The 26,581-nt window shown below is 40.1% G+C and overlaps 1 protein-coding gene across 1 annotated transcript in view; it reads right to left on the reverse strand.

Annotated features, from left to right (window-relative positions):
- The window catches only part of DERA (deoxyribose-phosphate aldolase), an 82,475-nt gene that overhangs the window by 24,324 nt on the left and 31,570 nt on the right, over positions 1-26,581 (reverse strand). The window contains exons 3-6 of the mRNA XM_072954410.1: positions 25,778-25,925; positions 23,647-23,742; positions 21,652-21,786; positions 9,144-9,272 (exon numbers count right to left, since the gene is read on the reverse strand). Of these exons, the coding sequence (XP_072810511.1) occupies positions 9,144-9,272; positions 21,652-21,786; positions 23,647-23,742; positions 25,778-25,925 (508 nt within the window). The remainder of the gene's footprint in view (positions 1-9,143; positions 9,273-21,651; positions 21,787-23,646; positions 23,743-25,777; positions 25,926-26,581) is intronic.

A 26,581-nucleotide genomic window follows, 5' to 3' on the forward strand; every position in this document is an offset into this window, starting at 1 on the left:
ATTTATGATCTTGTTTCTACCAGAATATAGGTTCCGAGCTTCGAACAAGCCATCTGTGAAGTAACTAATGACCAGGACAATCGATTTGTTCATTGTGGACTGCCTTTGCCAAAGGTTTTCCCCCAAGAATTTGAAATTTGCTCTCTGAATAATTCCCCAACTAGCAGGGTGAGTGGAAAGAACTCTTGTCATAACATCGGAAGATGCAGATTTTCCAGATGAGGTTCTCATTCCTGCCGACACAGTAGACAGATTGGGAGGAGTTTTAAAAAAGTACTGATTCTCTTGGCTCCATTCAAGACCATGACAATCAGAATCCCCGCTGGTAGGATCTCCTCAACAGTTTATGGAGGAAGCGCTTCAGGAAATTCTAATATGCAGCTGGGCTGAGAACCTCGTTCTAGGCTGTGTTTTGACTTGTCTGTCTTTGGGCAAATTCCTTGTGAGTCTGACCTTACTGGATCTTGGTTTTCTCACCTGTAAAATGAAAGCTTTGAGACGAACGAAGCTTCTTTATACTTTATGATAATCCTTTCCAGTTTCCGAACCATTTATAACTTTTCTGAGTTAACTTTCAAGTGTTCAGTTGGCCTATTTCTCTTGGCTTCTCTGACGATGTACAAGTCAAGAAAAAACAGACAGGAATTTGCAAAGACCTTTTGGTGACTGAGACAGAAGGAGTTGCAGGCAAAATTCCAATTTGAAAAGTGTGTTTCCCACATACTTAACTAGTTCCTGGGAGCACAAACATTACATGTACAATCACTGAATTGTATAGATTTTTTTAAGGGCCATTAATGTTAAAAATTTTAAAAAGGAAAAGAAAAGAAAGGAGTCCCCATACTCGAACATTGCACTCCCTCAGATGTGTGGTTTCATCACTCTAACAATGACTTTCCTGCATATGCTTCCATTAGAGCACTGACTGAAGAATAAGCTGATTTCAATAACGCCCCCTCACTCCTGAATTCTATTTTACTCAACAGCTTGCTGAGCGATTTAACACACAGGGTCCCTAATTTCTTTATTCTAGTGACAGCAATATAACCTTTGTCTTGCTTCCCCCAATTTTTCTCTTAGGTAACGCATCTTTCAAAGTTTAAAAACAATTTTTTTTTCATTTATTGGGCTTATAAGGTAAACCTAGAAACCTGCGAATATTTTTTGAAAAGCAAATAAAGAAATATTCACCTACGCGGAAGAAAAGAGAACACAGGAGAATCGCTTGCCCCATTTTATAATATTACAGTATGCTGTGTAGTCTCGTGTCAGTATTTATTATCAGTCATTTAGTTTATGATAGGGAATAACTTTTGATTACTGATGCTTGTAGTATTACTCACTCTGTCTTGGACTATTTGAAGATCTGTATTTTTATTACAAAGTCCAATAAAAATAAAGTGAAAAACCCATAGGTCCCAAAACTGATTCCTGGCTTGCTGTATGTCACTCCTTTCTAATCTAAAAAGTATTTCCTTCCACTGTTAGTCTCTGTCTCTGGCTCATAAGCAAATTTATCTCCTAATGCCTCATTCTTTATTTTAGCCATTAATCTCCCATTGAGAACCTTACCAAATGCCTTTTGCAGATAAAAATATTTAATATCTACTAGATTTCCCCTATCCACAAAGCCATCCAACATTGCTTAGAGGGAAAAATCAATCTTTTACACCTGAATTTAAGTTTGCTGGTTTGGCTCAAAGTATTTTTCTCTAACTTCTTCAGGTCTTTACAGGAAATAATACAACACAGTGCAAGAAACCTACTTCTCTTTGTGATGGATTGAACTGTGCCCCCTAAAAAGAGACACTGAAGTTTGAACCCTCAGTACACTTCAGAAAGTGACCCATTTGAAAATAGCGTCATTGCAAACGCAATTAGTTATGTAAAGATAAAGTCTTGCTAAGTAAGGTGTGCCATTAAATGATGAGAATCCTTACAAGAAGAGAATAGACACAGAAATACACAGGGAGAAGCTGGCCATGTGATGAAGGAGGCAGAAATTGGAGTGACGCATTTGTAAGCCAAGGAATGCCACGTGCTGCCAGCAAACACCAGAGGCTTTCTAGCAAGAAAGGATTCTCCCTACAGATTTCAGAGGGACCATGGCCCTCTGGACACCTTGATCTCGAACTTCTACCCTCAAAGACAATGACAATAAATTTCTGTTGTTTTAAGCCACCCAGGTTGACGTACTCAATGATGGCAGTCTTAGAAAACTAACACCCTCCCTCTTTTCCCAGTAATTCCATATTTGGGGCCCCTGCCTATCCTGGATTGAAATCTACATGGAAATTTCACAGATACACAACCTGTGTGTGTGTGTGTAAAACATTTCTCTCCCCTAGGATCAGATTTCACACTGAAGGATCACACTTAATGTTCAGCTCCAAAGGATGACATAAAATGTTTCTCTCTTGTAAGACCACATTTAACTCCAAAGCAGAAAGCACTGTAACAGTTGCTAAGTGTCATGTGTATCTAATGCTGACTCCACCGAGCTGTTATCCGAACTATGCTTTGAACATCTCCTATGTCCTGATGTGGCCCATTCAATTTCTGGAAAACCTGAACTTCAACAAAACCCTGCCTTATAGCAGGCCGAAATCCATCTTTGTATGATGTCTAAAAGTTGGTCCCAGTCCTCCTACATTGGGGTAATAGAGAACAATCACGCTTTTTCATCCTTGTGTGTGTGCGTATGTGCATGTAAGTATTTGAACACAACATCACAACTCCAGTGACCCTCCTCGTCCTAAATAATACGTCCCTCTTCCTTTCAGTCACTCTTCATGGGAAGGTCTCAGCCCCCCGATCACCCGCTGAGACATCCCTCCACACATGCTCAAATGCCATTTCCATCCCCCCACACCCTCTCTCAGCCCCTCTGCTCCTTCATTCTCTCATGGCCCTCACTCAGCCCTGACCTCCCCTCTTTTCCTCTCTCAGCTGGACAAGAGAAAGGTCCACTTTTACAGTCGCTCCCTGGCTGTTCTCTCAGCACGTAGGGAGAGGAATCTGGAAACAAAGAAGGGCTTCAGTACAGAACTCAAGTGGCAGTGGTTAAGCATGCCCTGCTCGTGTTCCGAGTGCATCATCACAGGACCATCAGCAGAGCATGGAAACACAAAATTGCAGTGGGGGCCGCCCAAGGTGCGGGTCCTCTTGCGTCCTCCCTTTTCATCTCAGCGAAGACTGGCTGTGGGTCTACTGTGGGCGGAGCCCTGGGCTTGCCTCATCTTTCTCTTTCATGTTTATTTCACGTCCATCACCCCCTACAGTGTTCCTCCAGCAGTCTCTCTCCGTTGTCTTATTTCTCTTGTCCTCCATAGAAAAGTACAGCTCAACACAGAAATCTCACTGAGTGACTCTAGAAATGCATTTATGCCTCCAAAGGATAAACAGAGCTTAAATCTAGTACCTTACATTCAGATCAATCGCAGGGTGGAGAGACTGGGTGATAACTAACACTGGGAATCTGGAGTTGAGTCCTTCAGAATTCTGCCCTGTCCTCAATGTGTGGCCTCGGTCTAGTCACCTAACTTCCCAGACTCCGGTCTCCAGCCACTAAATGTTGATAAGTTATCTCCCCTATTTCTCTCTTAGGACAACTGCATAAAGAATTAAACTGAATATATGTATGTATATGCAAAACTGGGACATTGTGCTGTACACCAGAAACTGACACGCTGTAACTGACTATACTTCAATTAAAAAAAAAAGAATTCGTAAACTAGTAGCTTCACATGATTTACTTTTACTCACGTAATCGTTCAGCAAATATATATCTCAAATATCTACACAGTGCAAAGTACTGAGAGACCCATTTGAAGATTCCAATTTCCTAGCATTTAAGAGTTTGCTAATTAATTAGCAACTACCTGACACAGACATTCAAGGATAAATAACAGAAGTTAGTCTGTTAAGAATTAAAGACAAATGAATAATAGAATCGCAGAGACAGGAGCAACTATCTACAGGTCTAACCTCCAGTGTCATGTACCAGAATTTCACTGAAAAAAGAAAAAAAAATCCTTCTTCTTTTAATGAGAAAATACAGATTTCTTCAAAAAATTAATTGTATACATGTTGTTTACAAATACATCTATTGCCATCCCTAAACTTGATAACCTAACCTATCAACAAGCATTTCCCAGGCACTGTCTAACCTTTGTACCCAGGAACTGCTCCAGGCAAGCCGGGTCTGGGGAAGGCAGTTATGCACTTTTGGAATAAGGTGAGTTACATTTTTAAAAATTTCACACAGTAAAATTTTACTGACTAGCATCTGCCACATAAAAAACTAAGCTTACAAGCTTTTTCTCCCCTGCTACCCCAGTAGGCTAGCCATGAAGAGGCATAGAAAACGCTTTATGTTTAAATGTATAGAGTTAACCTTTTCTTTAAAATAACATGCATATACCAAAATGCGCCATTAGTCCTTCCCGTATGGCTGGGAGGCCAGAAAACACACTAACGTCTCTCTTCTGCAGAGTTCTTTATTCTGCACTCAACAAAGGATGGTGAGGGTGTGGGTGGGTGAAGGCAAACTTTCTAAAATTTTTGCTTGAGGCCCTGAGTTCAAATGGACTCCCTGGATGAGATGTTAAGTTAATTAGTTTTCACCCTAAAAGTGGTTTCATTTTCAGGGCTTCTTTAAAGAACTATAAATAAATTTACACATTAAATTCTTTACCTCTTAACCAAATACGTACATCTATATTCTTCTGCTTTCCCCAGTGATCAACTTTCAGCTGCCGCATACTTCTTCATAAATTAAATAAGTGCTTTTGCTATGAAAGACAAGATCTTATTTAAAAAAAAACAGGCTGGAACACCACGGGGGTCTAGATGCGCCATCTGGATCAATACTCCTCGAGTATACAAAGATTTGCAGCCTAAGACGAAGGATTCAGTGTGACTTGTGACAATCTTTAGAAAAATAAATCTACACTGTCATTTATTCTACTCTTTGATTCATATTTTAAAAAAATCTTAGATGTCAATTTGCTATATTAATCACAGCTACTTTTTTTTTTTTTTAGGGTTTGGTTTCCTTCAGTCACAGCAAGTTTCCCACTATTTTCCCCCCTTTATTTTATTTATTCAATGGCTTCCCTTCTACTTTCTTCTCTTTCTCTGCCTCATCGCATTGTTTCTGTATTACTTTGATCTTACTGGGTTGAATTTCGAGTACTCCCTCCCTTGGTTCCTACTTTTTTCATTTTTGATTTCCTAGACATTACAAAATCCCAGCCAAGTTCAAAGCTCATTTTGCATTCCCTTCAAGGTCTGCTCTTCTCAAGCCCCACATTTTTGTGTTTGTACAACTCTTCCCGCAGATCTTCATCAGCAATTCAAACCTGATGACACTATGATTGCATCTATAGTGCTTTTCTGCTCCAACCTTATTTATCATGCCTGCATTATTTCCAAAGATAAGGTCTAGCGTAACTTCAGCACAGAGCTCGTGAGCTGCTGCGCATGTGCCAACAGTCCATGGCTCCTGCGAGATAAAGCCACTCTTCCACATCCTGGCATTATTCTTACTGTGCGTGTTTGCTGGGCTGAAGTTCCTTAAGTAGAAGACTGAACTGCTTTGGACTTCTCTTTTCTATAAGCATGTTTCCCTTTCTATCTTACTTCTTATCACCTTGTTCTTGGATTATTTGTTGCAAAAATAATGGCTCTCATTTCCCTTCCATGATTATATTCACTTCAAATTGTTTACCCTGACCCCTCCTCCTTTATTTTCATTTCCGCCCCCACATTTCCACTAATGTAAAAAGTAAGATCCATTCTCTGTGACCAAAAACTTAAGGCAACAAGTCTTCCTTGGTCTTTCCTTCCCTCTGGAACGAGCTCAGAATCCTCACAAACCTTTTGTACATCATGCTACTGCTTCCACTGCCTTAACCATGTCTTGTGTATATAAACCTCCTCGTCAAAGGTATGATTTTTTAATCTTCTTGTTCAATTCAAACAAAAGTTTGCTCTCAAAATTACATACCAGAAATCTAGGAGGTTGTGGCAGATCTGGAAAGATGAATCTAGATCTAATCTAATCTAATTTCACTTCGCCTATTTTCTCTGTTCTTTATCTCTGTCTTTCTCATTAATTCATCTCTGTGTATTCCAAAACATTTCTTTAGGTGTCCCTAGATGCCAGGAATGGTGGTAATCACATGCAAATAAAGATAAATAAGATAATTCTTGGCCTCAAGAAGTTTCATCATTTTGCAAGAAAACCTAACAGGGAAAACAGCTGATGATTATATACTATTGACAAATGCGACTGGTATTTACAAGTGGCCCAGGAGCGGGGTAGTACGAACAATTAATTCTGCCTTTAAAGGATCATGGAGAGATTTGACAGAGTCTGAAAATTTTATTTAAATCTTTATAAACTTCTAACAGAAGGGGAGAAGGCAAAACAGACAGAGGAAATGACATAACAAAGACAGGAGCACCTGGGATGTTTACAAACAGCAATCATGACCCTACAGACTAGCAGCAAAGACACCCTTTTAACTGATGCCCCTATTTACCATAAAAGAGTACTTTTCTTGTAGAGTTATTTTGAAGATTATATGTTAAAATAAACATAAAGCCCTTAAAATAGTAACTGTCACACAGTAAATGCCCCAGAAATGTTACCTATTATTAATGTTACAGTATAGGTTATATCATATATATTTCATCATGTTCAAAATATACATATATTTTTTTTCCCTGGTTCCTGGCTTGGTTCTGGATCACTGTGGCTGCTGAGTGAGTGATCTCTTACACATCTGAAGGGCTGAAGTGGCTTCTATAGCTTCCATTGTAAAAGAATTCAGAGCAATGACAACCAGAGCTGCGAACTGTACCATAACAAAAATGAACTGGGCTACATCTAATTGTGATTATCAATGAGTCAATTTTTTTTAGACCATTCTCTTTTAAGACACAGTCAAAAATTGGCAAAACAAGTTTTGTAATTTGTATGTAAGATTTACTGAACAATCCTATTAACATAGTAAGCTTTGGGATCAGTACAGAATGAAATCCAGCTCAATATCTTGTATCTCCTACAACTAAACAAATGTCATGTACATTACTTCATTCGCATTGATACTCATATTAATTCATTTGTTTAATGTCACAAATTCTGCAAACTAGAACAAGGGTCCAGGTCTTCTAACTTCTATGATCATGGCTCCTTCCCCTAAGACATTCTGAAAGATTTCTAAACAAACTTAAACCACAAGTAGGCTACTCATCATTTAGTTGACCAAAAATCTAAACACACACACCCTAGCTAAGTTTTTACTTACAATGATGTATAATATCAGACTAATGTAGTTATATATCTCTACCTTGCTCTCTCTAGAGAACTGTGTTTGCAGTTATCAAAATGGCTATCAAAATTACAAGATAAAAACTATTATGAATATAAATGACAAATTCCTTTCCTTTCGAGATTTTGATGCTAAATTACTGGGGAAACAAAAGCCCTGAAGAATTTCAGACATGACAGAATAAATGCGATCAGATTTGCCCTCTTGCTATAAATAACTATATAACTAAGCAAAATATATAAGGCTATACACATTAGCAGTTAAGGACTCTTAATCAGCTGTTACAAATATATTCAAGGATTTAAAAGAAAATATGATCTCAATGAGTGAAAAAAAGGGAAGTAGCAGAGAAATAAAAATTTTAAAAAAGAATCAAATGAATTCTAAAACCAAAAATGTACATGAGTATAAATGTCACTGAATGGGCATAACAGTATATTTGAGATAGAAAATAAGAGTCAAGGAAATTGAATAAAGATTCATGTAAATTAGTCAACCAGAAAAACAGAGGGGAGGAGGGAAAGATTAAAGTTAAAGTGAAATGACCCCAGTAACCTGTGGGACAATGTCTAACACTCAGGCACTTGGGTCCTAGAAGGAAAAAAAGAGACAGAATGAAGCAGAAAATATACTTGAAAAGATATCAACAACCTACAAATCCAAGAAACTCAGCAAATTATAAGCAGGATGAATACACAGAAAATCATAGTATTTGGGAAATAGTCTTGAAAGCAGTGACACCTGTGCTGAATCCACAGATGTTATCTGGGCCAAAGGCATTCCAGGCATGGAACGCAGCAGGTACAAAGACTCAAAAGGGTTGGATGTTACCCTGTGCAGAGCGCTGCATGGGACTCCACGCAGCTGGAGCACGTGGCGTGAAGGGAACCGAGCAGACGGTAGAGGATTGGGCAGGGTCTTGGGAAGCACCCTTTTTGAAGTCAGGCTGAAGGCATTTGCATTGCACCCTGCAAATGAAGGGAAGCCACGGAAGGATTTTAAGCGGCCCAGTACTACCACCCAATTAGCATTTTTAAGAGATCATTCTGGCAACAGCATGGAGAACAGACTGAAAGGGGAGGAAAGTAGAGATAGGGAAGCGAGTCAGGAGGCTGCTGAAGTGAGCCATGTGGGGAATGACAGTGGCCTAAGAGAGCAGCACGCAGGATGGAGAGAAGATGCATCAGATACAGTAAAAAAGTAGAATTCTCAAGACTCATTTGCTGATGAAGGTGAGAAAAAGAAGGAGCGACTCCCAAGCATGACTCCCAAGTTTTAAGTCTGAGTGTGTGAACGGCTAGACCTGCTGTGTGTGAAGATAAAGAACAAGGCAACCTACGTTTGAAAACGTAAAAAAAACAATAATACTGCCTTAAATTTAAGAAGAAAATTCACACAAACAAAATCACAGGCTGCCTGAGACAGGATGGATATGCCTCTCTGAGAAAAATCAAACACTTAAATTCACAGAGAGGAGTAAGTCAGAGTTAAAGGAATTCTTGTCTAACATATGTTGATGAATGAATAATCAAAGAATAACACAGAAGGCAATTCACTAACAAGAGAGCCATCTACTGCCTTACAAGGATAGTGCAGTGATGAAACGCCACCAAAAAAACATGTGGAGCAAAGCCAAGTTTGTGACCGCTTCCCACTGTACATGGATTCATAAAAATCTGGCCCCTCCCACAAAAGAATTCCAAGTGATTAGCACTTTTTTTTGCAAACAGCCAAATGCTTTCACTTACTTCTCCTAAAAACGTCAATTTCATACATACCATCATTTCAATATAAAACGCTTACCTGCCATCATCGCTACCATACTGGCTTTGTAGACGTTAGTAAGGGATCCAAGTTCTCCCGTCGCTAAGATGGTTTTGAGATGAGCCTCCCCACAGGCCTTGCGAAACTGACGAATCTCATCATACAGGGCTGGGGAAGGAAATCGTTGAGGCAGTTACAAAGCAGGCAAGTGATAACATAACTTGGCAGCCGTTTAGAGCTGGTAGAAGCCACCTCGGATTTAGGAAACATAAACCATTTGTCACTTTCTAAAAATCACCCCAATTTAACATCGCCCGGAGCACTCTGTTATAGTTCACATCCTGTGACAAGGAATGCTTCATATGCGACTGTGGAACCGTTTCTAAGCCCTGGCCCGAGGTCCCGAGCCACGGAGCTTTTACGATATTGTTATAATGACATGCAAATTACAAACAATTTCTACTGCTTTCATATGATGGTTACTTAGAAGAAAAAAGAAATTCATCTACCATATATATATACATATATATTTATGTACATGGGTAGACCCCTTTGCAAACTGAAGGAAAAAATCCTCATGTTCTTATCAATTCTCCCATTCACATATAATCAGTTCTCTTTTTGGAAAATGAAGCAGGCCTTTCCTGAGAGCTCTGCTAATGATAACAGAGACATAGCAGCTTGCCCCTCTATCTGCCAGAGTATGTGTCTATATCCAAGACTAAAAAGTGTCGTGCTAGAACAGGTAGTGATGGATATATGTACACAAAGCCAGCTATAGAGGAATTCAAAGATGTAGCTTTGAATCTATTAACCCCTGACCCCAGTTCTACATTTGGCTTGCTACAGTTCCATATAGCACTCAAAGCAGTTGGGTTAAATATACATTCTTTATCTATATATCTATATATCTATATCTCAAAGAAACTGAACAAACTATACGCAATAAAATAAAATTAAAGGGGAAAACATTTCATATTCAAAGTAACAGAATTTTAGTAAATAAAATCAGTACAATGAGTATTAAAGTTCCCACAAATTATTTAATGCTGTCTTTTGCGAATGACATCAGTGGGTTTGGGCTCTTCCCCTGCATCAGGTTAGCAACACTCGCTTTCTGAACTTAGACAGTGCTATCTCTACACTACCAGGACTAAGAGCAGGGTTTTTTTGTTTTTTTATTTGTTTGTTGGTTTGCTTTTTCCTATTTGTTTCATGGGATGTAGTTTCATAAGCACATGGACTAAACTGAGCAGGAAACATTCACAACAAGGGTAAAGGTTAGGGGAAGCATGTTTTAATGCTAAGATGAACGTTCTATAACCCACAGGTTTACTAAAGTACATATAAGAGAATAAAAATCAATTTCAAGTCAGCAAACTCAGTCAAAACCATGAAAGTTATAGCAAGATGAACAAAACTTGTCTTCTCTATTCTAGAAAACCTGAACTTAACTTGAAGCTCGAAAGTGAAAACTGAACACAAATAAAGGCAAGCATTCTACTATGAGACATGTGTAAAGTTCAGTGCCTGCTGCTTCCCACAGGTCCACCAAGTACCCACACGTTTTTTAAGAAAGAACTGAATATTTACACAAATCCCTAAAAGTCAGTAGTTCTGAATATCAGAGATGATCTGAGATGCCATACCACCCACCTTACCCTGTGCTTTCCCCCTAAACTCTAAGAAAACCACCTCAGCCGTACATCTAGTATGACGACGTGTGAGAATAGTATAAACAGCAAAAGTCTACGTGGCAATAACAGTTTATACTGTTTTAACTCAGAGAATGAATCTTGGATGGAAAGATATTTCTTGAGTTACTGAATCTAAAAAGAGAAAGTTGTTCTCTAAGAACTAGCGACAAGGAAACCTCTTGTGCTAATTCAGAGTTAACTTGTGACTCAATTAACGGCTTTTCTTTCTAGTACAATGTTGCCATCAAAAGCAAGCTCAAGAGTCAGACAAACGTGGATTTAAAACCCATCCCCACCCGGCCATAAAAAAGAATAAAATAATGCCATTTGCAGCAACTTGGATGGCCCTGGAGATCGCCATTCTAAGTGAAGTAAGCCAGAAAGAGAAAGAAAAATACCATATGATAACACTCATATGTGGAATCTAAAAAAAGAAAAAAGGAAGATACTAATGAACTCATCTACAAAACAGAAACAGACTCACAAGCATAGTAAACAACCTTACGTTTACTGGGGGGGAAGGGGGTGGGAAGGGATAAATTGGGAGCTCAAGATTTGCAAATATTAACTACTATATATAAAAATAGATTTAAAAACAAATTTCTTTTGTATAGCATAGGGAACTATATTTAATATCCTGTAGTAACTTATAATGAAAAAGAATATGAAAGTAAATATATGTATGTATATATATGACTGAAACATTATGCTGTACACCAGAAACTGACACATTGTAATTGACTATGCTACAATTTAAAACAAAAAACAAAAAAATAGCCAACCCCATCACTTTCTGTGTGATCTTTTCTATCTCTAAAGTGTCAATAACAATATTTACTTTATAGGGTTAGATGAAGATTAAAAGACAAGATACCTGCAGTACTTTGCACACTGCCTGGCTTCTTGTTAGCACTCAAGACGTTTAGTCATTATTATTAAACTCAGAATTCTAGCAAAATGAATTTGCATTAAGTGCTGTGTGATAAAAGTCAAATCATCTTTCATGGCCTGACTCAACTCCCTGTACTGCCCCGAAATTTTCTTATATTGACTAGTGCTTATAGTCGGTGTGCCATCAGATAAGGCTTGAAAATATTTCATTATAGCATTGGTTAGTGTGAACTCCGGCCTGTATTACAAAATTCTTACAACATTGATCCTGAGCATATTTATAAACAAAATTACCAGCCTTTTCCTAAAGAATGTTACCTTTTGATATCCGTGGATTTCTTCACCTATCATTAAAACTAACCAGAAAAACCAGATGTATTTCATGACTCAGTTATCAGCCACCTGGAATTTTTACTTTTTAATTCATGGTCCAAACAGAATGAACCAAAAAGGGTCACTTAGAGCTTAACTGGATTTAACAAATATGCAACCAGTGCCTTCTCATTCTTTCACTGCCAACTCCTCCAATCATTTTGCTGACCTATTTCACCACATAACAGGGCCAAGGTGTCCTGAGCAAATATCTTAATCTTTAAAGATCAACAGTGGGAAAGTTGTCATTTCTTCCCATTACCCTTCTGCCCAGAGTACAGCAGGACAAATCAATCAAAAAGCAGACTGAATCTGGCCTTTTTAAAATGTGGCCTGGGCTCCATCAAACAAGTGCTTCTACCTCGAATCTTACTGAGTGATGCAAAGGGGAGGAACAGTCAGAGATTTTCATGAGTCCTGCAGCATCAGCGATGGCAGCAAATCCAAGAGCCCAGTGGCCAAGTGGCATCTGTACCCAGGTTGGCCAGCTGCAGCAGCCCCAGCAGTGGCCCTCTAACAGACTCTTCCCATGACACATCTGGCTTATTCTCAGCTCCCCCGTCTTTCAGGGCCCTGCGTGTTTTCCAAGCCTGGTTCTCCAGTTCTCAGTGATTTCTGTACATTGAAGACAGTCTTACTGGTGAGGGTTGGGAACTCTAGAAAACCTAGTGAGCACAATGAGCCTGAGGACACAGTACTGGGCCAGGGAGGTGGCCTGCATGGTCAGACGATTGTCATGTACAAGGAAACTGAGCGAAGAAGGAATTATACTGAGGGAAGTGGGAGAAAGTTTCTCACTCACAGGAAAAAGAGGTGTAAATATAGGAAGAGAGAGGGCAAGAATAAACTATGTGATGCTGGCTTGTAATAGAAGTTATCAGTGCGAACGCACGGTTCTAATATAGATAGATGATAGATAGATAGGTAGATAGGTAGGTAGATAGATAGATAGATAGATAGATAGATAGATAGATAGATAGGTAGGTAGGTAGATAGATACACAGACAGACAGACAGATAGATATGGATGTATGTGTGCTTATATATGGTACATATTACTTTGTAATCTGCTTTTTATCCTTTGACATATCATAGACATCTTTCCATAGTATTAAACACAGGTCTGCAGCATGATTTTTAATGGCTGCACAATCTTCCATTGCATGGTCACAAATAATTTATTCAATCACTTTCCTATGATTGACCATTTAAGGTTTCAGATTTTTTGTGCTTATAAACAATACTTCAGTAAATATCCTCATAGTTAAATCTCTGCATACATCATGACCTTATTCCTGAGAGCATTTACTAATTTTTTTGCTCACATACTCACATATAATACATATTCACTGTTAAAAATTTAAACATTACAGAAAGTGAAAATTCTCCATTAAATAAAAAAGAAAGAACAATTCTTGCACGTATCAGAAAAATAATAATTTGGAAGGCTATTATAAAAGATGACTGACAAATGAAAATGGGATTCAAATGCCACGACTGCAAATTAGTCAGAATAATGCAAAATTTAACAAAACACATACACCAGAGAAGTGGCTGGCATAGTGATGTCCTATTAAAAAGTTGGTAATAAATGTTTTGACTTGTAATGAGGTTTTCAGGAGCAATGAAAGTGGGTGTGCTAGAAACCCAGGACGTACTACACGGCAGAAGCTTAATCAATGCACTGGCACAACCAGCGGGTGTTGTCTCCTGCCTGTCCCCCCGTGTCCCTCCCACTGCTGCCACGCTGAGGAGGAGAGGAGGAGGGCATGACCCAACCTTCTGCTTGTCACTGTCAGCGGAAAAAAGCGGAAAAACAGGTGAGGCCGTGCTGGCGGAGCATTCCCCAGCAGGAATCGGAGAACTCAGCCACCCTGGGAAAGGCCGGTGTGCACAAGGATGCTGACCCAATGAGTGGAGAGGGGCACAATGCATCTGTTCTACACAGCATCCAAAACAGGCTGACCACTGACTGGCTCCACCTTCCGCCTCCCCATGTCAGCAGGAAACTGCAGCGAAAGCATCCTGCTTTTCTCTATGCAAAATCATCTTGTTTCTTTGCAGCTTCCACCTACAAGGGAGATATATTCTTAATCTTGAGGCTGCTGGCAATCTACTGAGTTCTCCGGAAAAAGCACTGCTACAGACATGGAAAATTACGTTAGTTAAGCTTTCATGTACAGAAATTATGATTTAAGTAAGAATCCAAGTGTTTAAAGACTATAGCTCCCATCTAAAAGCCATAAAGTAGATTTCCTGTTATACTTCATGCTATTCAAAGGCACTTAAAGAATAACTATTAACGAAGATACCTAAGCAATTATTTTTTGAGTGGAAAGATGTTCAACAGTGCACAAGAGTGGCCTGAAAATAACTCTTAAGATAATTATATGTACAGTAAAACACTTAATATAAAATTATACAGCAACCTTTTAATCTCAAAAAGTCACAAAATGTTCAAGAACAGTTTTCATCCACCAAGGCAACTAATTAATCTTGTAAGACGAAAACAGAGATGAGCTAAAACACCGGGTAGTAAAATAACCCACAAGAGATAAAACACACACATTTCCGTCAATAGTATTTGAAGTTTGGAAGAATCATAGCATAAAAACAAAAACCGTTAACAGCACACAGCTGCTGTAAGTTATCTCCAGAACTTTCCTGTTATAAACAAGCCTCAAAACAGAAAGCACAGACTATGGATTATGTGATCCCTCCCCAAAAACTAGCTATAGATTTAGAGATTGCTTTACTCATGAGATATGGTGATTAAACGGCTCTGCAAAGCAAAGAAAAATACTAATTTCTTTTAAGAGACGTTCTCTTTGCCATCCTTCTTTTGCAAAAAATAAGCAAGTAAGAAAAGCAAACTGATGTCCAGATTCAAGATTTTCAAGATCTATTTAAATAAAACACAATGATAGATACTGCGGCTTTGGCTGTAATATTTCACTCTTTCACCCTTAAGCTCTCGATTAGCCAGGAAGCATGGGCTCCACACACCACACACTTCAGCAGCTCACAGCTGAAGAACTGAATAGGGGTGAAAGTTATATAAGGCTCTGGATACACCAGATAGACAGTATTTCCAGCTGTGACAATGAACACATTATGCTGGAAAAACGTCACAGAGAAAGCCACTTTTGGAGTCGTCTACTGGTGCTCCAGTGTGGATGGGTTTCCAAAAACTGGTAAAGCCAGCTCTGGGTCCCGAGTTCAAAGTCCTGGAAGATTCTTGAATGAGGCAGAATCTGATAGCATTTCCAAGCCACTGGTAATATATTAGGTAAATATATGCAGCAGAGAGAGGTCATAAAAAAGGAAAAAAAAAGTGAACACCTCTGTATATTTACAGAGCATGGGATGCATTTCACTTTTACAACCTGCTCAATAAGATTTATGAGGTGATGAACCCTTCTGGTGAATGCTTTCTTCAAACAAGTTTAAGGAACGCAACTTAGACGGCAACTTCAATATCATCATTACAAAACGCTGTATTACAAGTACTAATGGTGGGACTAATACGCCCAAGGGAAACATGAAATGTAAGATCCCAGGCCGTTGCAGCCGTAAAGGATAGCAGAAACCCTTACGTCTAACCCCCTCCTGGTAGATTATTTACTTATTTATTTATTTTTCTACACATTATCTCATTTAAGTCTCATAGCTTCCTTACGAAATTGATGCCACTCTGCTTTGTAAGTAAGAAACAGAAGGGGCCGGATGCATGAATAATTTGCACGTGGCTATAAATCATGGGGTTGTCATTCAGTAGCTTATTAAATTGGAGGCAGAGAGAAGTGAAGTGTTTGCCCAAGGACTAGGTGTAAATTAGCCAAATTATAACTACTAAAAGCCGTGTCTTTAGAGTTCCTCTTCTCTCACTCCATGTGTGTGCCGTATTACTACTTCCCTTGACATCATTCTGTCACCGTCAGGAGGAGGAGAGGGAAGGGAGGAAATCACAGCTGGGCTGAGCAACAGGACGACCGATTTACATACGTTATCTAATTCAGTCCCTGGTATAACCCCGTGAAGTCGATGCCCTGATAGGAATCTCACAGAGGAGGCACAGAAGGTACAGAGAAGTTAAGTAACTTGTCTAAGAGCAAAGAGCTACTAACGGTAGCGCCAGGATTCCAGTCAAGGTCTGACTAATGCAAAGTCCTGCTCTCAACTGTTTCGGGTCTCCTGGCGCTTATCTCCCTTCTTATTCCACAGAATTTTCCTTCTCACTGGTTCTCGAATGACAGTAGGTCTGGCTGGCTGGCCAGTCCAGCATAGCAGAACAGCTAGCTTCACCCCAAAGCACAGTTTTCTCAAGGAGAGGAGAACCGTCTCCCAAGAGCACGGAAGTGGATGTCCTTCCGGCCAACCTCACCCAGTCCTACTACCCCTCAAGCCTCCTGCTTACACTACAGAGCCAGGCTAAATAAACAGAAACGCGGCGGAAATACGATTTGTACTAATTAACTAATACGTAAATTCAACACTGCTTCAATTATGCGGCACCTCAACTATGTAGAACCAAGAACAAGAAGCATGTTTAAAAAAAAAAAGAAAAAAAAGATGCTCCAGGTTAGTGCTCCTCCATGGGTATTATGGGATGGCAGGGTGGAGGGATGGAATTGAAGTTCCCTGGAGTGATTTTCGGCGTAGAAGTCTACCCCTCCCTTACCACCCACCCCCAATTCTGGTAACACACATACTCGGGGGGCTAGATTCTGTGAGGAAAGGGCCTGGGGCAGGTCATTTGAAAACGTCTGTCAGGTTGTTCTGAGACCCAGCAATACTTTCCACACCCTGTCCAGTTAAAACCACTGTCCCACGCGATGAGTTAGACGGTGCACATTTCTGTGCCCAGACGGAGGGAGTGAGGGGAGAACTGGCCGAAAGGACAGTGCAAACGAGCTGACAGTAAAAGCCCAAGGGCAAAGGACCAGGCACGATAACATTAACACAAATGTTTCAATCAAAAGAAACACGGGGTCTAAAACTTAAGCACAGCAGTCCGGACCGTTAGCTATGGGCAAGTCATCCCAGGGACTTCTGTGGCCCCTGAGGGCATCAGTGTTTCCAGGATAATCCACAGGTGTACCTCCGACACACTGCAGGTTCAGTTCCAGACCACCACGACACGCCGAGTATCGCGTTCGGAAGAAAGTGAGTCACGTGAATTGTTTGGTTTCCCAGGGCACACAAGAGTTTTGTATACACTGTACTGCAATCTATTAAGTGTGCAACAGCACTATGTCTAAAAACACAATGTACATTCCTTAACTAACAGATACTTCATGGCTGGAGGGGGAAGGTAGAGCTCAGTGGTAGAGCGCATGCGTAGCAGGCATGAGGTTCTGGTTTCAATCCCCAGTACCTCCACTAAAAAAAAAAGATAAATCAAGAAACCTCATTACCCCCAAAACAAAAGACAAAATAAAAGATACTTTATTCGTAAAAAATGCTAACCATCATCTGAGCCTTCTGCAAGCTCTAATCTTTCTGTAATAGTAACATCAAAGATCACTGACCACAGATTCCCATGACAAAGAGAAGAATAATGAAAAAGTTTGAAATGTTTTGAGAACTACCAAAATGTGAAGCAGAGACACAAAGTGAGCCAGTGCTGTTGGTAAAACGGCACTTATGGACTTGCTCGACATGGAGTTGCCCCAGACCTTCAATCTGTAAAAACCGCATTTATCTGTGAAGTTCAATAGAGTGAATGATCTAGACAAAAACAAACTGCATTTAATAGAAAGCATAAATAAAGTCAGGGAAACATAAACATTTCTTAATGGATTTCTTTCTAAAATGGAGAGATGTTCTGATTTGACCAAGATTCACTGATTTTGAATGTCTATTCCTGTGAAACTGGCGGATAAAGGGCATCGTTTTGTGGGGAATCAGTTTAGTGGGGAAATGGAACATGAGTTCCACAGTCAGACAGATGCTGGTCTGCGCTCAGGAGGTTTGGTCCTCCACACAGGGAACAGTTAAAATCAGTGAGGATACGAGGTTTCCAAGGAAGAGTGTGCAGAGTCCGAAGAGAGTTTGCTGGGATGGAACCTGAGGACCACCGACTCCTCAGTGACGACAGAGGAGGTAGAAGGGCTTGACAACAAGATTCAAAAGTCATCCAAAAGGTGAAGGAAAGCCTAAGAAAGTTAGGTCACCAAAGCCATGATGAGGGAGTGTTTCCAAAAGAAGAAACGGTCCGCTGTGTCACCTGCTGCTGCACCACGAAGCCAAACAGCTGCGGAGCATCCCCCGAGACACAGCAAAGCAAGAGGACAGAACAGGTCCAAGAGAGACAAGTAAACACGACTCTTTTAAGAGTTTTAGCCGCAAGAGGGAGAACGGAGAGGGAGACTCAGCTGGGGACGAGGGGAGATGCTGACAGCGGGCTTTTCTTAGTGGGTAAGAAAGTCTGGCTGTATGTTTAGATGCTGACGGGATGAGAGGGGAGGAAGCTTCAGGGGAAGCCGTGGGAGGAGGTGCGAGTCACAGCACAGCCGAGGGCCTGGACTCAGGAGGAAGGAGACGAGGAGGAGGAAGCAAGAGAAGCAGAGCTGATGCAAGGACCTCGAGGAAGCGCCACCTTTCCTGAGAAGTGGCAGGTAGCTCGTCTGCCAAAAGTGAAGGAGGCTCCAGGTAGGGGGAAAAGTTAGAAGTGTGAGGAGAATACAGACTTCAAAGGCGGATCCAAGAAGAGGAATACAAGCTCCGCTCTGAGTTCACACCCTAAACTGTGGGCCCTTGTGACCCTGAGAAGTGGCTAGGGTAACACAACACTCTGAATGGCCAGGATTGAAGAACGGGATTCTATCTCTTGTGTTTAACCAGTGTCCTACATAGGTCAGTGCACAGAGGAGAGGGACCTGACTTTGAGTGTGGAACAGCCTGACAGACACTTCCATCAGCAAATTCCAAGAAATCAGTGTCAGGTTCGTATTTTAGTAAAGAGCTAATATGAAAACATGACACTGAAAAATACAATAGGTAATCAAATTGAGAACTGAAATTAAGACAAAATACTACAGTGAAAAAAGGCCTAAGACATTGTGGGTTTCTAGTTAGAATTAAATTTCTAGTATTACATATTCCTTTTCAATTTGTTTCGGGTCAAGAGGTTATTAACGCCACAAAAGCAGTTAATAGAAAAGCATGGTCTAGGACAAAGATGGGTTATTATATTTTGCATGAATGTCTGTTACTGGGAAATTATCAGTTCTTAAAAACAACCATCCCTAGTTCATTAAGGGTAGCCAGTTACCTCAAATCTCATCTCCTATTGTATTTTATTTTCCAATTAGCAGTATTCTACAGACAAGAGTGCAAGTTATAATATAAACTATACTTCTGTGTCTGTAACTACTTAACGAAAGATAAAGGACATTCAGTTTTTTATCCCACTGAATGACACAGAGTTTACTTCTAGGTTTGTTTCAAATTGTTATGCTTACTCATTTTTTTCTTACTCTAGCCTTAAATTTTAACTAAAATCTGTTTTTCAGTTTTATTAAACAGAAGCAGACAAGCAGAATTGTTATTTAGGGATAAGGGACATCTACTCAAAATACGTTATTTAAGAAGGATTCCAACTGCCCAAAGCACACATGAACCATAATATAAGAAAAGGTACAAAAATCAAAAGCACAAAAAAGGTACTTGTGAACTGTGAAGAATTTAAACCTGGCGAGGATTAAACACTGTGGATGAGTATGGATGGAAGTGTAAGGCTATGGGAATGGCTGAGAACTTCTTCCCAGGTCCCAGACCCGTGGTAACGCTGACTGTGTGATTCTGGAACATAGTGATGCTCTCAGGGGCGCTGAAGTCTCGGAGATGACTTGACCCATAGCTCACAGTCCAGACTCCTGTGACTGCTGACTTCACAGATCTTTTTATTTACACACTTTTGTTTTTGTTGTTTTGCCACAACCCCTGCTGTTAAGCTTTTTATAATCACATCCTGCTTAGTCTGTGGCACCCCGTCCTTCCCTGCTGGTATTTCCCTCACTCCTTTCCATCAAGGCACAGAAAAGTGCACCATCTACCATGTTAAGAATGAAGGGAATGCAGCTAATAATTCCAAGCTGAATGGCCATATTTTGCAGCTTCACTTGCAGCCAAGCATGGCCATGGAACGCACTTTGGGTCAGTGAGGTGTAAGCAAAGATGGTGTGTGCGATGCGGGGACAGTGACAACCCATCTTCCCTGCTGTCTGGGAGATGAGTATAAAGGCTGGAGCTTCAAAAGCCACCACAGACAGTGGCGTGCCCTTGAGCACGAGAACAGAACCACATGCCTTGGAAGTGGAAGATAAAAGTAGCCAAGGTCTTCAAGAACTTGGTGGGGCTGCTACCTTCCCCTGAAGTACCTACTTCCAGACTTCATGTGAGAGAGCGAATCCTTAAGCATTTAAACCGCTGACTGAATCTTTGCTGCTCTATATCCAAAAGCAATTCTTCACAAATAAACAATGGAACTAGACTTTACAGAAGATGAGACAGATGAACTTAAGGGGAGAGTCACAGAACAGTATTTATGGGATATTGGCAAGTCCAACAAGCAGGTGAAGAAAAAATACATTAAATATAATCCTACTTAAAAATTTTTTTTAAATTTTGATTTTAAACTTCAAAAAAAGATGGGAATTGCATGTGTTCATATGAAGAGAAAAAATTCTGGAAAGTTGCGCACTGCAGTGTTATCAAGGGTTATAGGCAGGGGGTGAGATTATGCGGAAAAGCCACGTCCTTACTGGTTAGAATATTTGTATTTAACAGTGAGAAGGTGTAACTTTGCAATGAGAATAAAATATGCCATTTATTTGATATTCACGTATCTAAAGAAACAACATATTAACTCTGGCTTTATTCTACGATTTTGTTAAAAATGTTTAAACTACTTGTTATAATGATTTATTGGAAATACAGAATCGATTTATTTTAGCTAACAACAATCTCTTAAGTATTCAAAATATATATAAGACAGAGGTAAAATCTATTTCTTTAATATCTAATTATAAAAAGAACAGCTTGTTACTGGAATGGGCAACGTCATATTGTAATCGATACAATAGTAAATCATCAATCTCGAAGGTGAATATGTCAAAATATCCGGAGGAGCTCTGTGCAAGAATAGCAGGAGTAAAAAAACAGACTCAACAGACTAATAATCTCACATCTTCAAAATCCACAAAGACTGACATAAAAAGGGAAGCTTCCTCCTTTGTATTAAAATAAACTCTGCATCAAAGACTTGCTTGGAGTGATCTCTATACTGAGTAACAAAACAGCAGAGAACAGGAAAAAGTCAATAATCCAGTGCGTGGAAATAACTAATCACCTAAATACTCAAAGGGACCTAAAAAGTTCCTGCAGATAGATGACTGCCTGGATTTACGAGGGGACAAGGATAAGCAACCTTAGCCATGTTTTCTCCTTGGTTCACCCTCTGATCTAGTGACCTGTAATCTACAACAGTGACTTCGCAAACATGCTGCCCATTTGTCAGATCCTCGCCGCTCGACTGACCAGGGAAGAAGTAAGTCTCCCTCTTGGGTCAGGACATGCACTCACCTTCCCACTGGCCTGTCAGCACCAAGGTCCTATTAATTACCACGTCGATTTCCGAGGCTCCATCTTCCACAGCCAATCTGATCTCTTCTAATCGTGTTTTTAAGTGAGTCTGTCCAGCTGGAAAGCCAGTGGCCACTGGTAGAGAGAGAGAAAGGAAAAGAAAGGGAAGGAGGAGACGAGGAGGTAGGAAGACAAATTTCAATTGGTCAGTATCTCAACAGAGACTTTCAGACCCCCAAAAAATCCACATTTAGACCAAAGCATGAATGACACCCTAGAACTTCACGCACATCATGCAAAGCGAAGTGTGAAGAAACAGAATGCGATCTCATTTAGTACTGGTGTTAGGATAAACATTAGTATTACATCCCCTGGAAGACCTAAAATTAAGTTGCTGCAGAGATGCCCCCGAGGGTGCTTTAAGCAAAAGCAATTAAGAAGGTGCGTCATCGAAGTGACAGTCACAGTAGTCGACTCTCACCTTGATGGACACAAGTTAATTCTGGACCCTACTCTTGACCAAGTTGGCTTTCACGGTCATGATTTACTCATTCACATTTACAGCCGATGTAACCAAACTGTCATGTAGGTTCCTCCCACTGCCTATCTTAAAAAGTGAATTGGGAGGAGCAGCGTCAAGTATAAATAAAAGGCCAAAGAAAACACAACACCACTTGTGAAAAAGTATTATCATTTTTAACATGCTTATCATTAATTCCATTTCTGTGTCTAAAAATCACCTTTTAGTTTCCTTGATGTTATTAAATTCCTTGGGTCTGCTACCTTAGAGGAAAGCGTGCTTCTCTGTTGTATAAAGGAAAAGCTGAACTGACCGAGGCTAATAAAAACTTAAGGTTGATAAAGGGCAGCTGCCAAATACTTTGGGAATCTCACAAATCGGCTGTATATAAATACTGTATACTTTGTTTCTTTTGATGTATCCCCAATAAAATAATTTAATGATCTTCTCAGATTCCTTCTTTGACGCACCAGCATATTTCTCTGCTATCTTTTAAAAGCAGAATCTAATTTCATGTCTATCTATCTATCGAACCATCCACACACACATACACATACAGGGGAAGCTTTAGTAAGACTCTCCCCTCCCTCATGCCTCGTCCTCCTACTGAGTCTGACTTAAGTCAGTAACTCTTGAACATACCCTCTCTTCTTTATCTTCCAGGCCTTTGAGTGGCTCTCATCAACTCCCACGTGGACGGTGGCTAAGTCTAACTCCAATTCCCCTCTCTTTAATTAGTGCACTACCATCCCCTAACTTACTATGTCATGAAGCTGATCATGGTGTGCCTCTGTGTAACATGCTTTAGCATCTTTCCGCCACCAAAATAAGCCCAAATGCCACAGCCTGGCATGGTTTCGCCATGTCACCTGGCCCCAATCTGCTTCTCCAGCTTCAACTCCCAGGGCTCTCCCTTTGCCCTACCTCAGGATCCAACAACTGCAAACCAATTTCAGTTCTCTGACCATGCTTCTGTGCCTTCGCACGTGCTGCTCCCTCTGTCTAAAATGCCATTCCCTATCTTCTCCTCCTTCTCCTTAAGACTCAGTGCAGTTATTGTATCCTCCATGAAGCATTTCCCTTACTCCTAAGCATCACCAGCCTCTGCAAAATAAATCACTTCCTGCTCAGAGTTACAACCGTACCTTCTGCATACCTTTATTATTGTATTTTACAAATCAACAACACTACACATCCTGAGTAATAATTTTTTTCACTGGGACTGTTCCTCCTAAACAACTAAGTTTCCTTTTAAGGACAGAGATACAGTTCTATGTTCTTAGGAATTAATATACTGTCTGCTACTCAACAGGCAATTGACAAATACTAAGAGAATGGATAAATACAATCAATTAAATACATGAAACTAATTAAAGTCATAGCCTAAGACTACATAGATCATGCTCCGAGGTGTCTGAGTAAAGAACCGGGGACATTGTGGAGAAAAAACCGAAAACAAAAGCCACCGATTTTACCAGATGCCACTGGGATATCACACCCTGCAGCCTTCAGTGCCTTTACTGCATCACACACTCGAGCCGGGTAGACACAAGCGGCAGCCGTAGTGATGCCTGTCAAGAAAGAAATCGTAACACCCACTTCATGTGAAGTTCAAGCCACACAATATGCTTTTAATTATTACTTATACTTCAACATTGGCAGAAATCAAAATGAGAGAGAAAGTCATCCCCTTACCATGCTGCAACAAATTAAAAGGTTTTTACTTCCCGTAATCCCTTCCAGTGCTTGACAACATGGATCGTTTTTCTATTTCTCATCGTTACAGTTATAGGACAAAACACTCCCGATGTATTGTTCTTAGAGGTTCTCATAGTATCATTTTTAAAAATTCCTTAAGGGTAAGCTTGGTAGTCTCGACTCAGTGAGAACATTTTATTTCATGTAGATAATAAAATACAGGCTTTTATGGCATTCAAACAGGACACTAGATAAAGAAAAATGTAAGTGAACCTTGCAGGGTAACACAGTAGGCAAACCTTGGAGACACTGCAGGTTCAGTTCCAGACCGTTGCAATAAAGCACATATCGCAATAAAGCGAGTCACAGGAATTTTGTGGTCTCCCAGTGCATATAAAAGTTCTGTTTACATTATACTGTGGTCTATTAAGTGTGGAATAGCATTGTACCTAAAAGGTAATGTTCAAAGGGGGAGGGTATAGCTCAAGTGGTAGAGCGCATGCTTAGCATGCACGAGGTCCTGGGTTCAATCCCCAGTACCTCCTCTAAAAATAAAAGTAAATGAATATACCTAATTATCTCCCCTCTGTAAAAAGTAATGTTCATACCTTAAGTGAAAAAATACCTTACTGCTAAAAAAAAAAATGCTAACCATCATCTGAGTCTTTAGCAAATTATAATCTTTTTGCTGGTGAAGGGTTTGAAACATTGAGAGAATTCTAAACATGTGACGAGAGACACAAAGTGAGCAAATGCTGTGGGAAATGTGGTGCTGACAGACTCTCTTGAGACAGGGTTGCCACTAACCTTCAATTTGTTAAAAAAACACACAATATCTGCAAAGTGCATTAAGACAAGGTATGCCTGCGTAAGCAAAATCACATCTAACTAGTCCTAGTCCCTCTTTGGCAAAAAGTAACAAAATCTGGATCTGGAGCCCTCATCTTGAGGAACAAGCTCTGAAATTTTAAAAATTAAGTTAAAAAAGCAAACAGTCACTACACAACAACAGCCTAGGACTTGTACAAAGCTGCTGCTTTTAAGGGCTATAAATAGGAGGTGTTCTACTGTCAACACAAAAGAAACATCATAAACACTTTTCAAAAGCTGTAGGGCTGTTTAGGTCTACAAGTGAACCACAAATTATTTGGGATAAAACACCTACACTGCGCCAATGCAGCATCTCTAGCTGCCCTCATGAGTACGGGCGCCCAGGAATCACAGAGCATCCCTTCACAGGAAGATCTGGCTCCTAAAACTGCCCATTGAGTAACAAGGCACACGGTCTTGGAAACACCATTTCGACTTCTGGGTCTCAGTTTTCTCATCTAGAAACAAAGGCACTGACTCTCAAAGGTCTTCATTTCTACAATGCTGAAGTTCTAAACTTATGGCAACTTCAGAAAGTCCTTTCTTTCATGCATACTAAGAGAATGAATATAACTCTTCTTTTTTCGAAAGATCTAACCCAATATACGAGCGTGTAATATTTCCCATTTGTATTTTATCCTCAAAAGCATTGCATTTACTCACAGAAAATACTTTATGTATGAGATGTGATTATTAAGTAATGAGCCTGGCTTTTTCACATGTGGCTAGGGAATCAGAACCAGGATTTGAGAGTCACTAGATAAAAAATACCCAAAACTGAAGAACTGGAAAGGAAAATAAAGAAACTCTACACTTGCAACTTTAATCCATGTTGGGAAAGAACTGACCTAAAAATGAGACTCAGATTCTCTCTCTTGCTGTTTTCCATAGAAGAATCTCAATTATGTCTCTGTGTACACGATTCTACCGTGGATTTTATTGCTACCGATGATTTAGCAGATGACTCTTAAGTCCTCTTAGATTCAGCAACTGTGATTATAAGAAGGTGAACACCAGGCAGACCACACACAACGTTACCTTTATCGTGCACATTTAAAGCTTTCAAGAGGTCTTCTCGGATGGGATACTTGGCTTTGTAACAGAGCCTTTGAACGTTGGAAGGTGTGTCATCGCCTGAAAGTGTCGTAAGATCTATAAAGGTAACAGCTTTCAGTAGCCAAGCAGCCTGGTTTGAAGAAAAGTCAAAACAAGGTTTTAAAAAAAATTAATCTCCAGCCTAGTTAGTTATAGCAGAGAACCATCAGGCACACATAGGTGTTCAATTCTCATGTCTAGGCAATTCTAAGGCACATCACCCTGACACATGCTATAGACATTGCTTAAGAGTGACCAACAAGATGCACATGACATAGAATAAAATAAAAGGGAGGAGAGTAGCCTTAAAATGAAATACGGGAGTTTTGTTCTCCCATGAGTAACCCAAATTGAAATCCCTAACAGATCAAGGCTCCTCATGTGTGACTTTTCCATCTCATCCAGAAGGGGTCTTCGATGGCTCCCCTGATAGGAAAACACTCGGGAGCAAGAGTTTCCATCTTACATCTGACCCCCAGCCCTGTGATGTGCAATGAGACACCATAAAAAGAGTCTCTACCTTGCTTCCCCCTCCCCAATTTAATCCAATTCCAATTTTAAAACAATATTCATATTTCAAAACTCATTCCGATGAAGTCCTTTTATCTTTTCATTCACGTTATTTCCAAGGATGAGCAAAATGTGACCTGTCACCCTAAAGGACTCGATCACAAGATCTTGGACTCGATCACAAGATCTTGCCTAACTTGTGAAATGAACTCTGAATTCCTTTTAGTTCCAAGATGT

Source organism: Vicugna pacos, chromosome 34 (genome assembly GCF_048564905.1).
Source record: "Vicugna pacos chromosome 34, VicPac4, whole genome shotgun sequence".
NCBI classification, from domain to species: Eukaryota; Metazoa; Chordata; class Mammalia; order Artiodactyla; family Camelidae; genus Vicugna; species Vicugna pacos.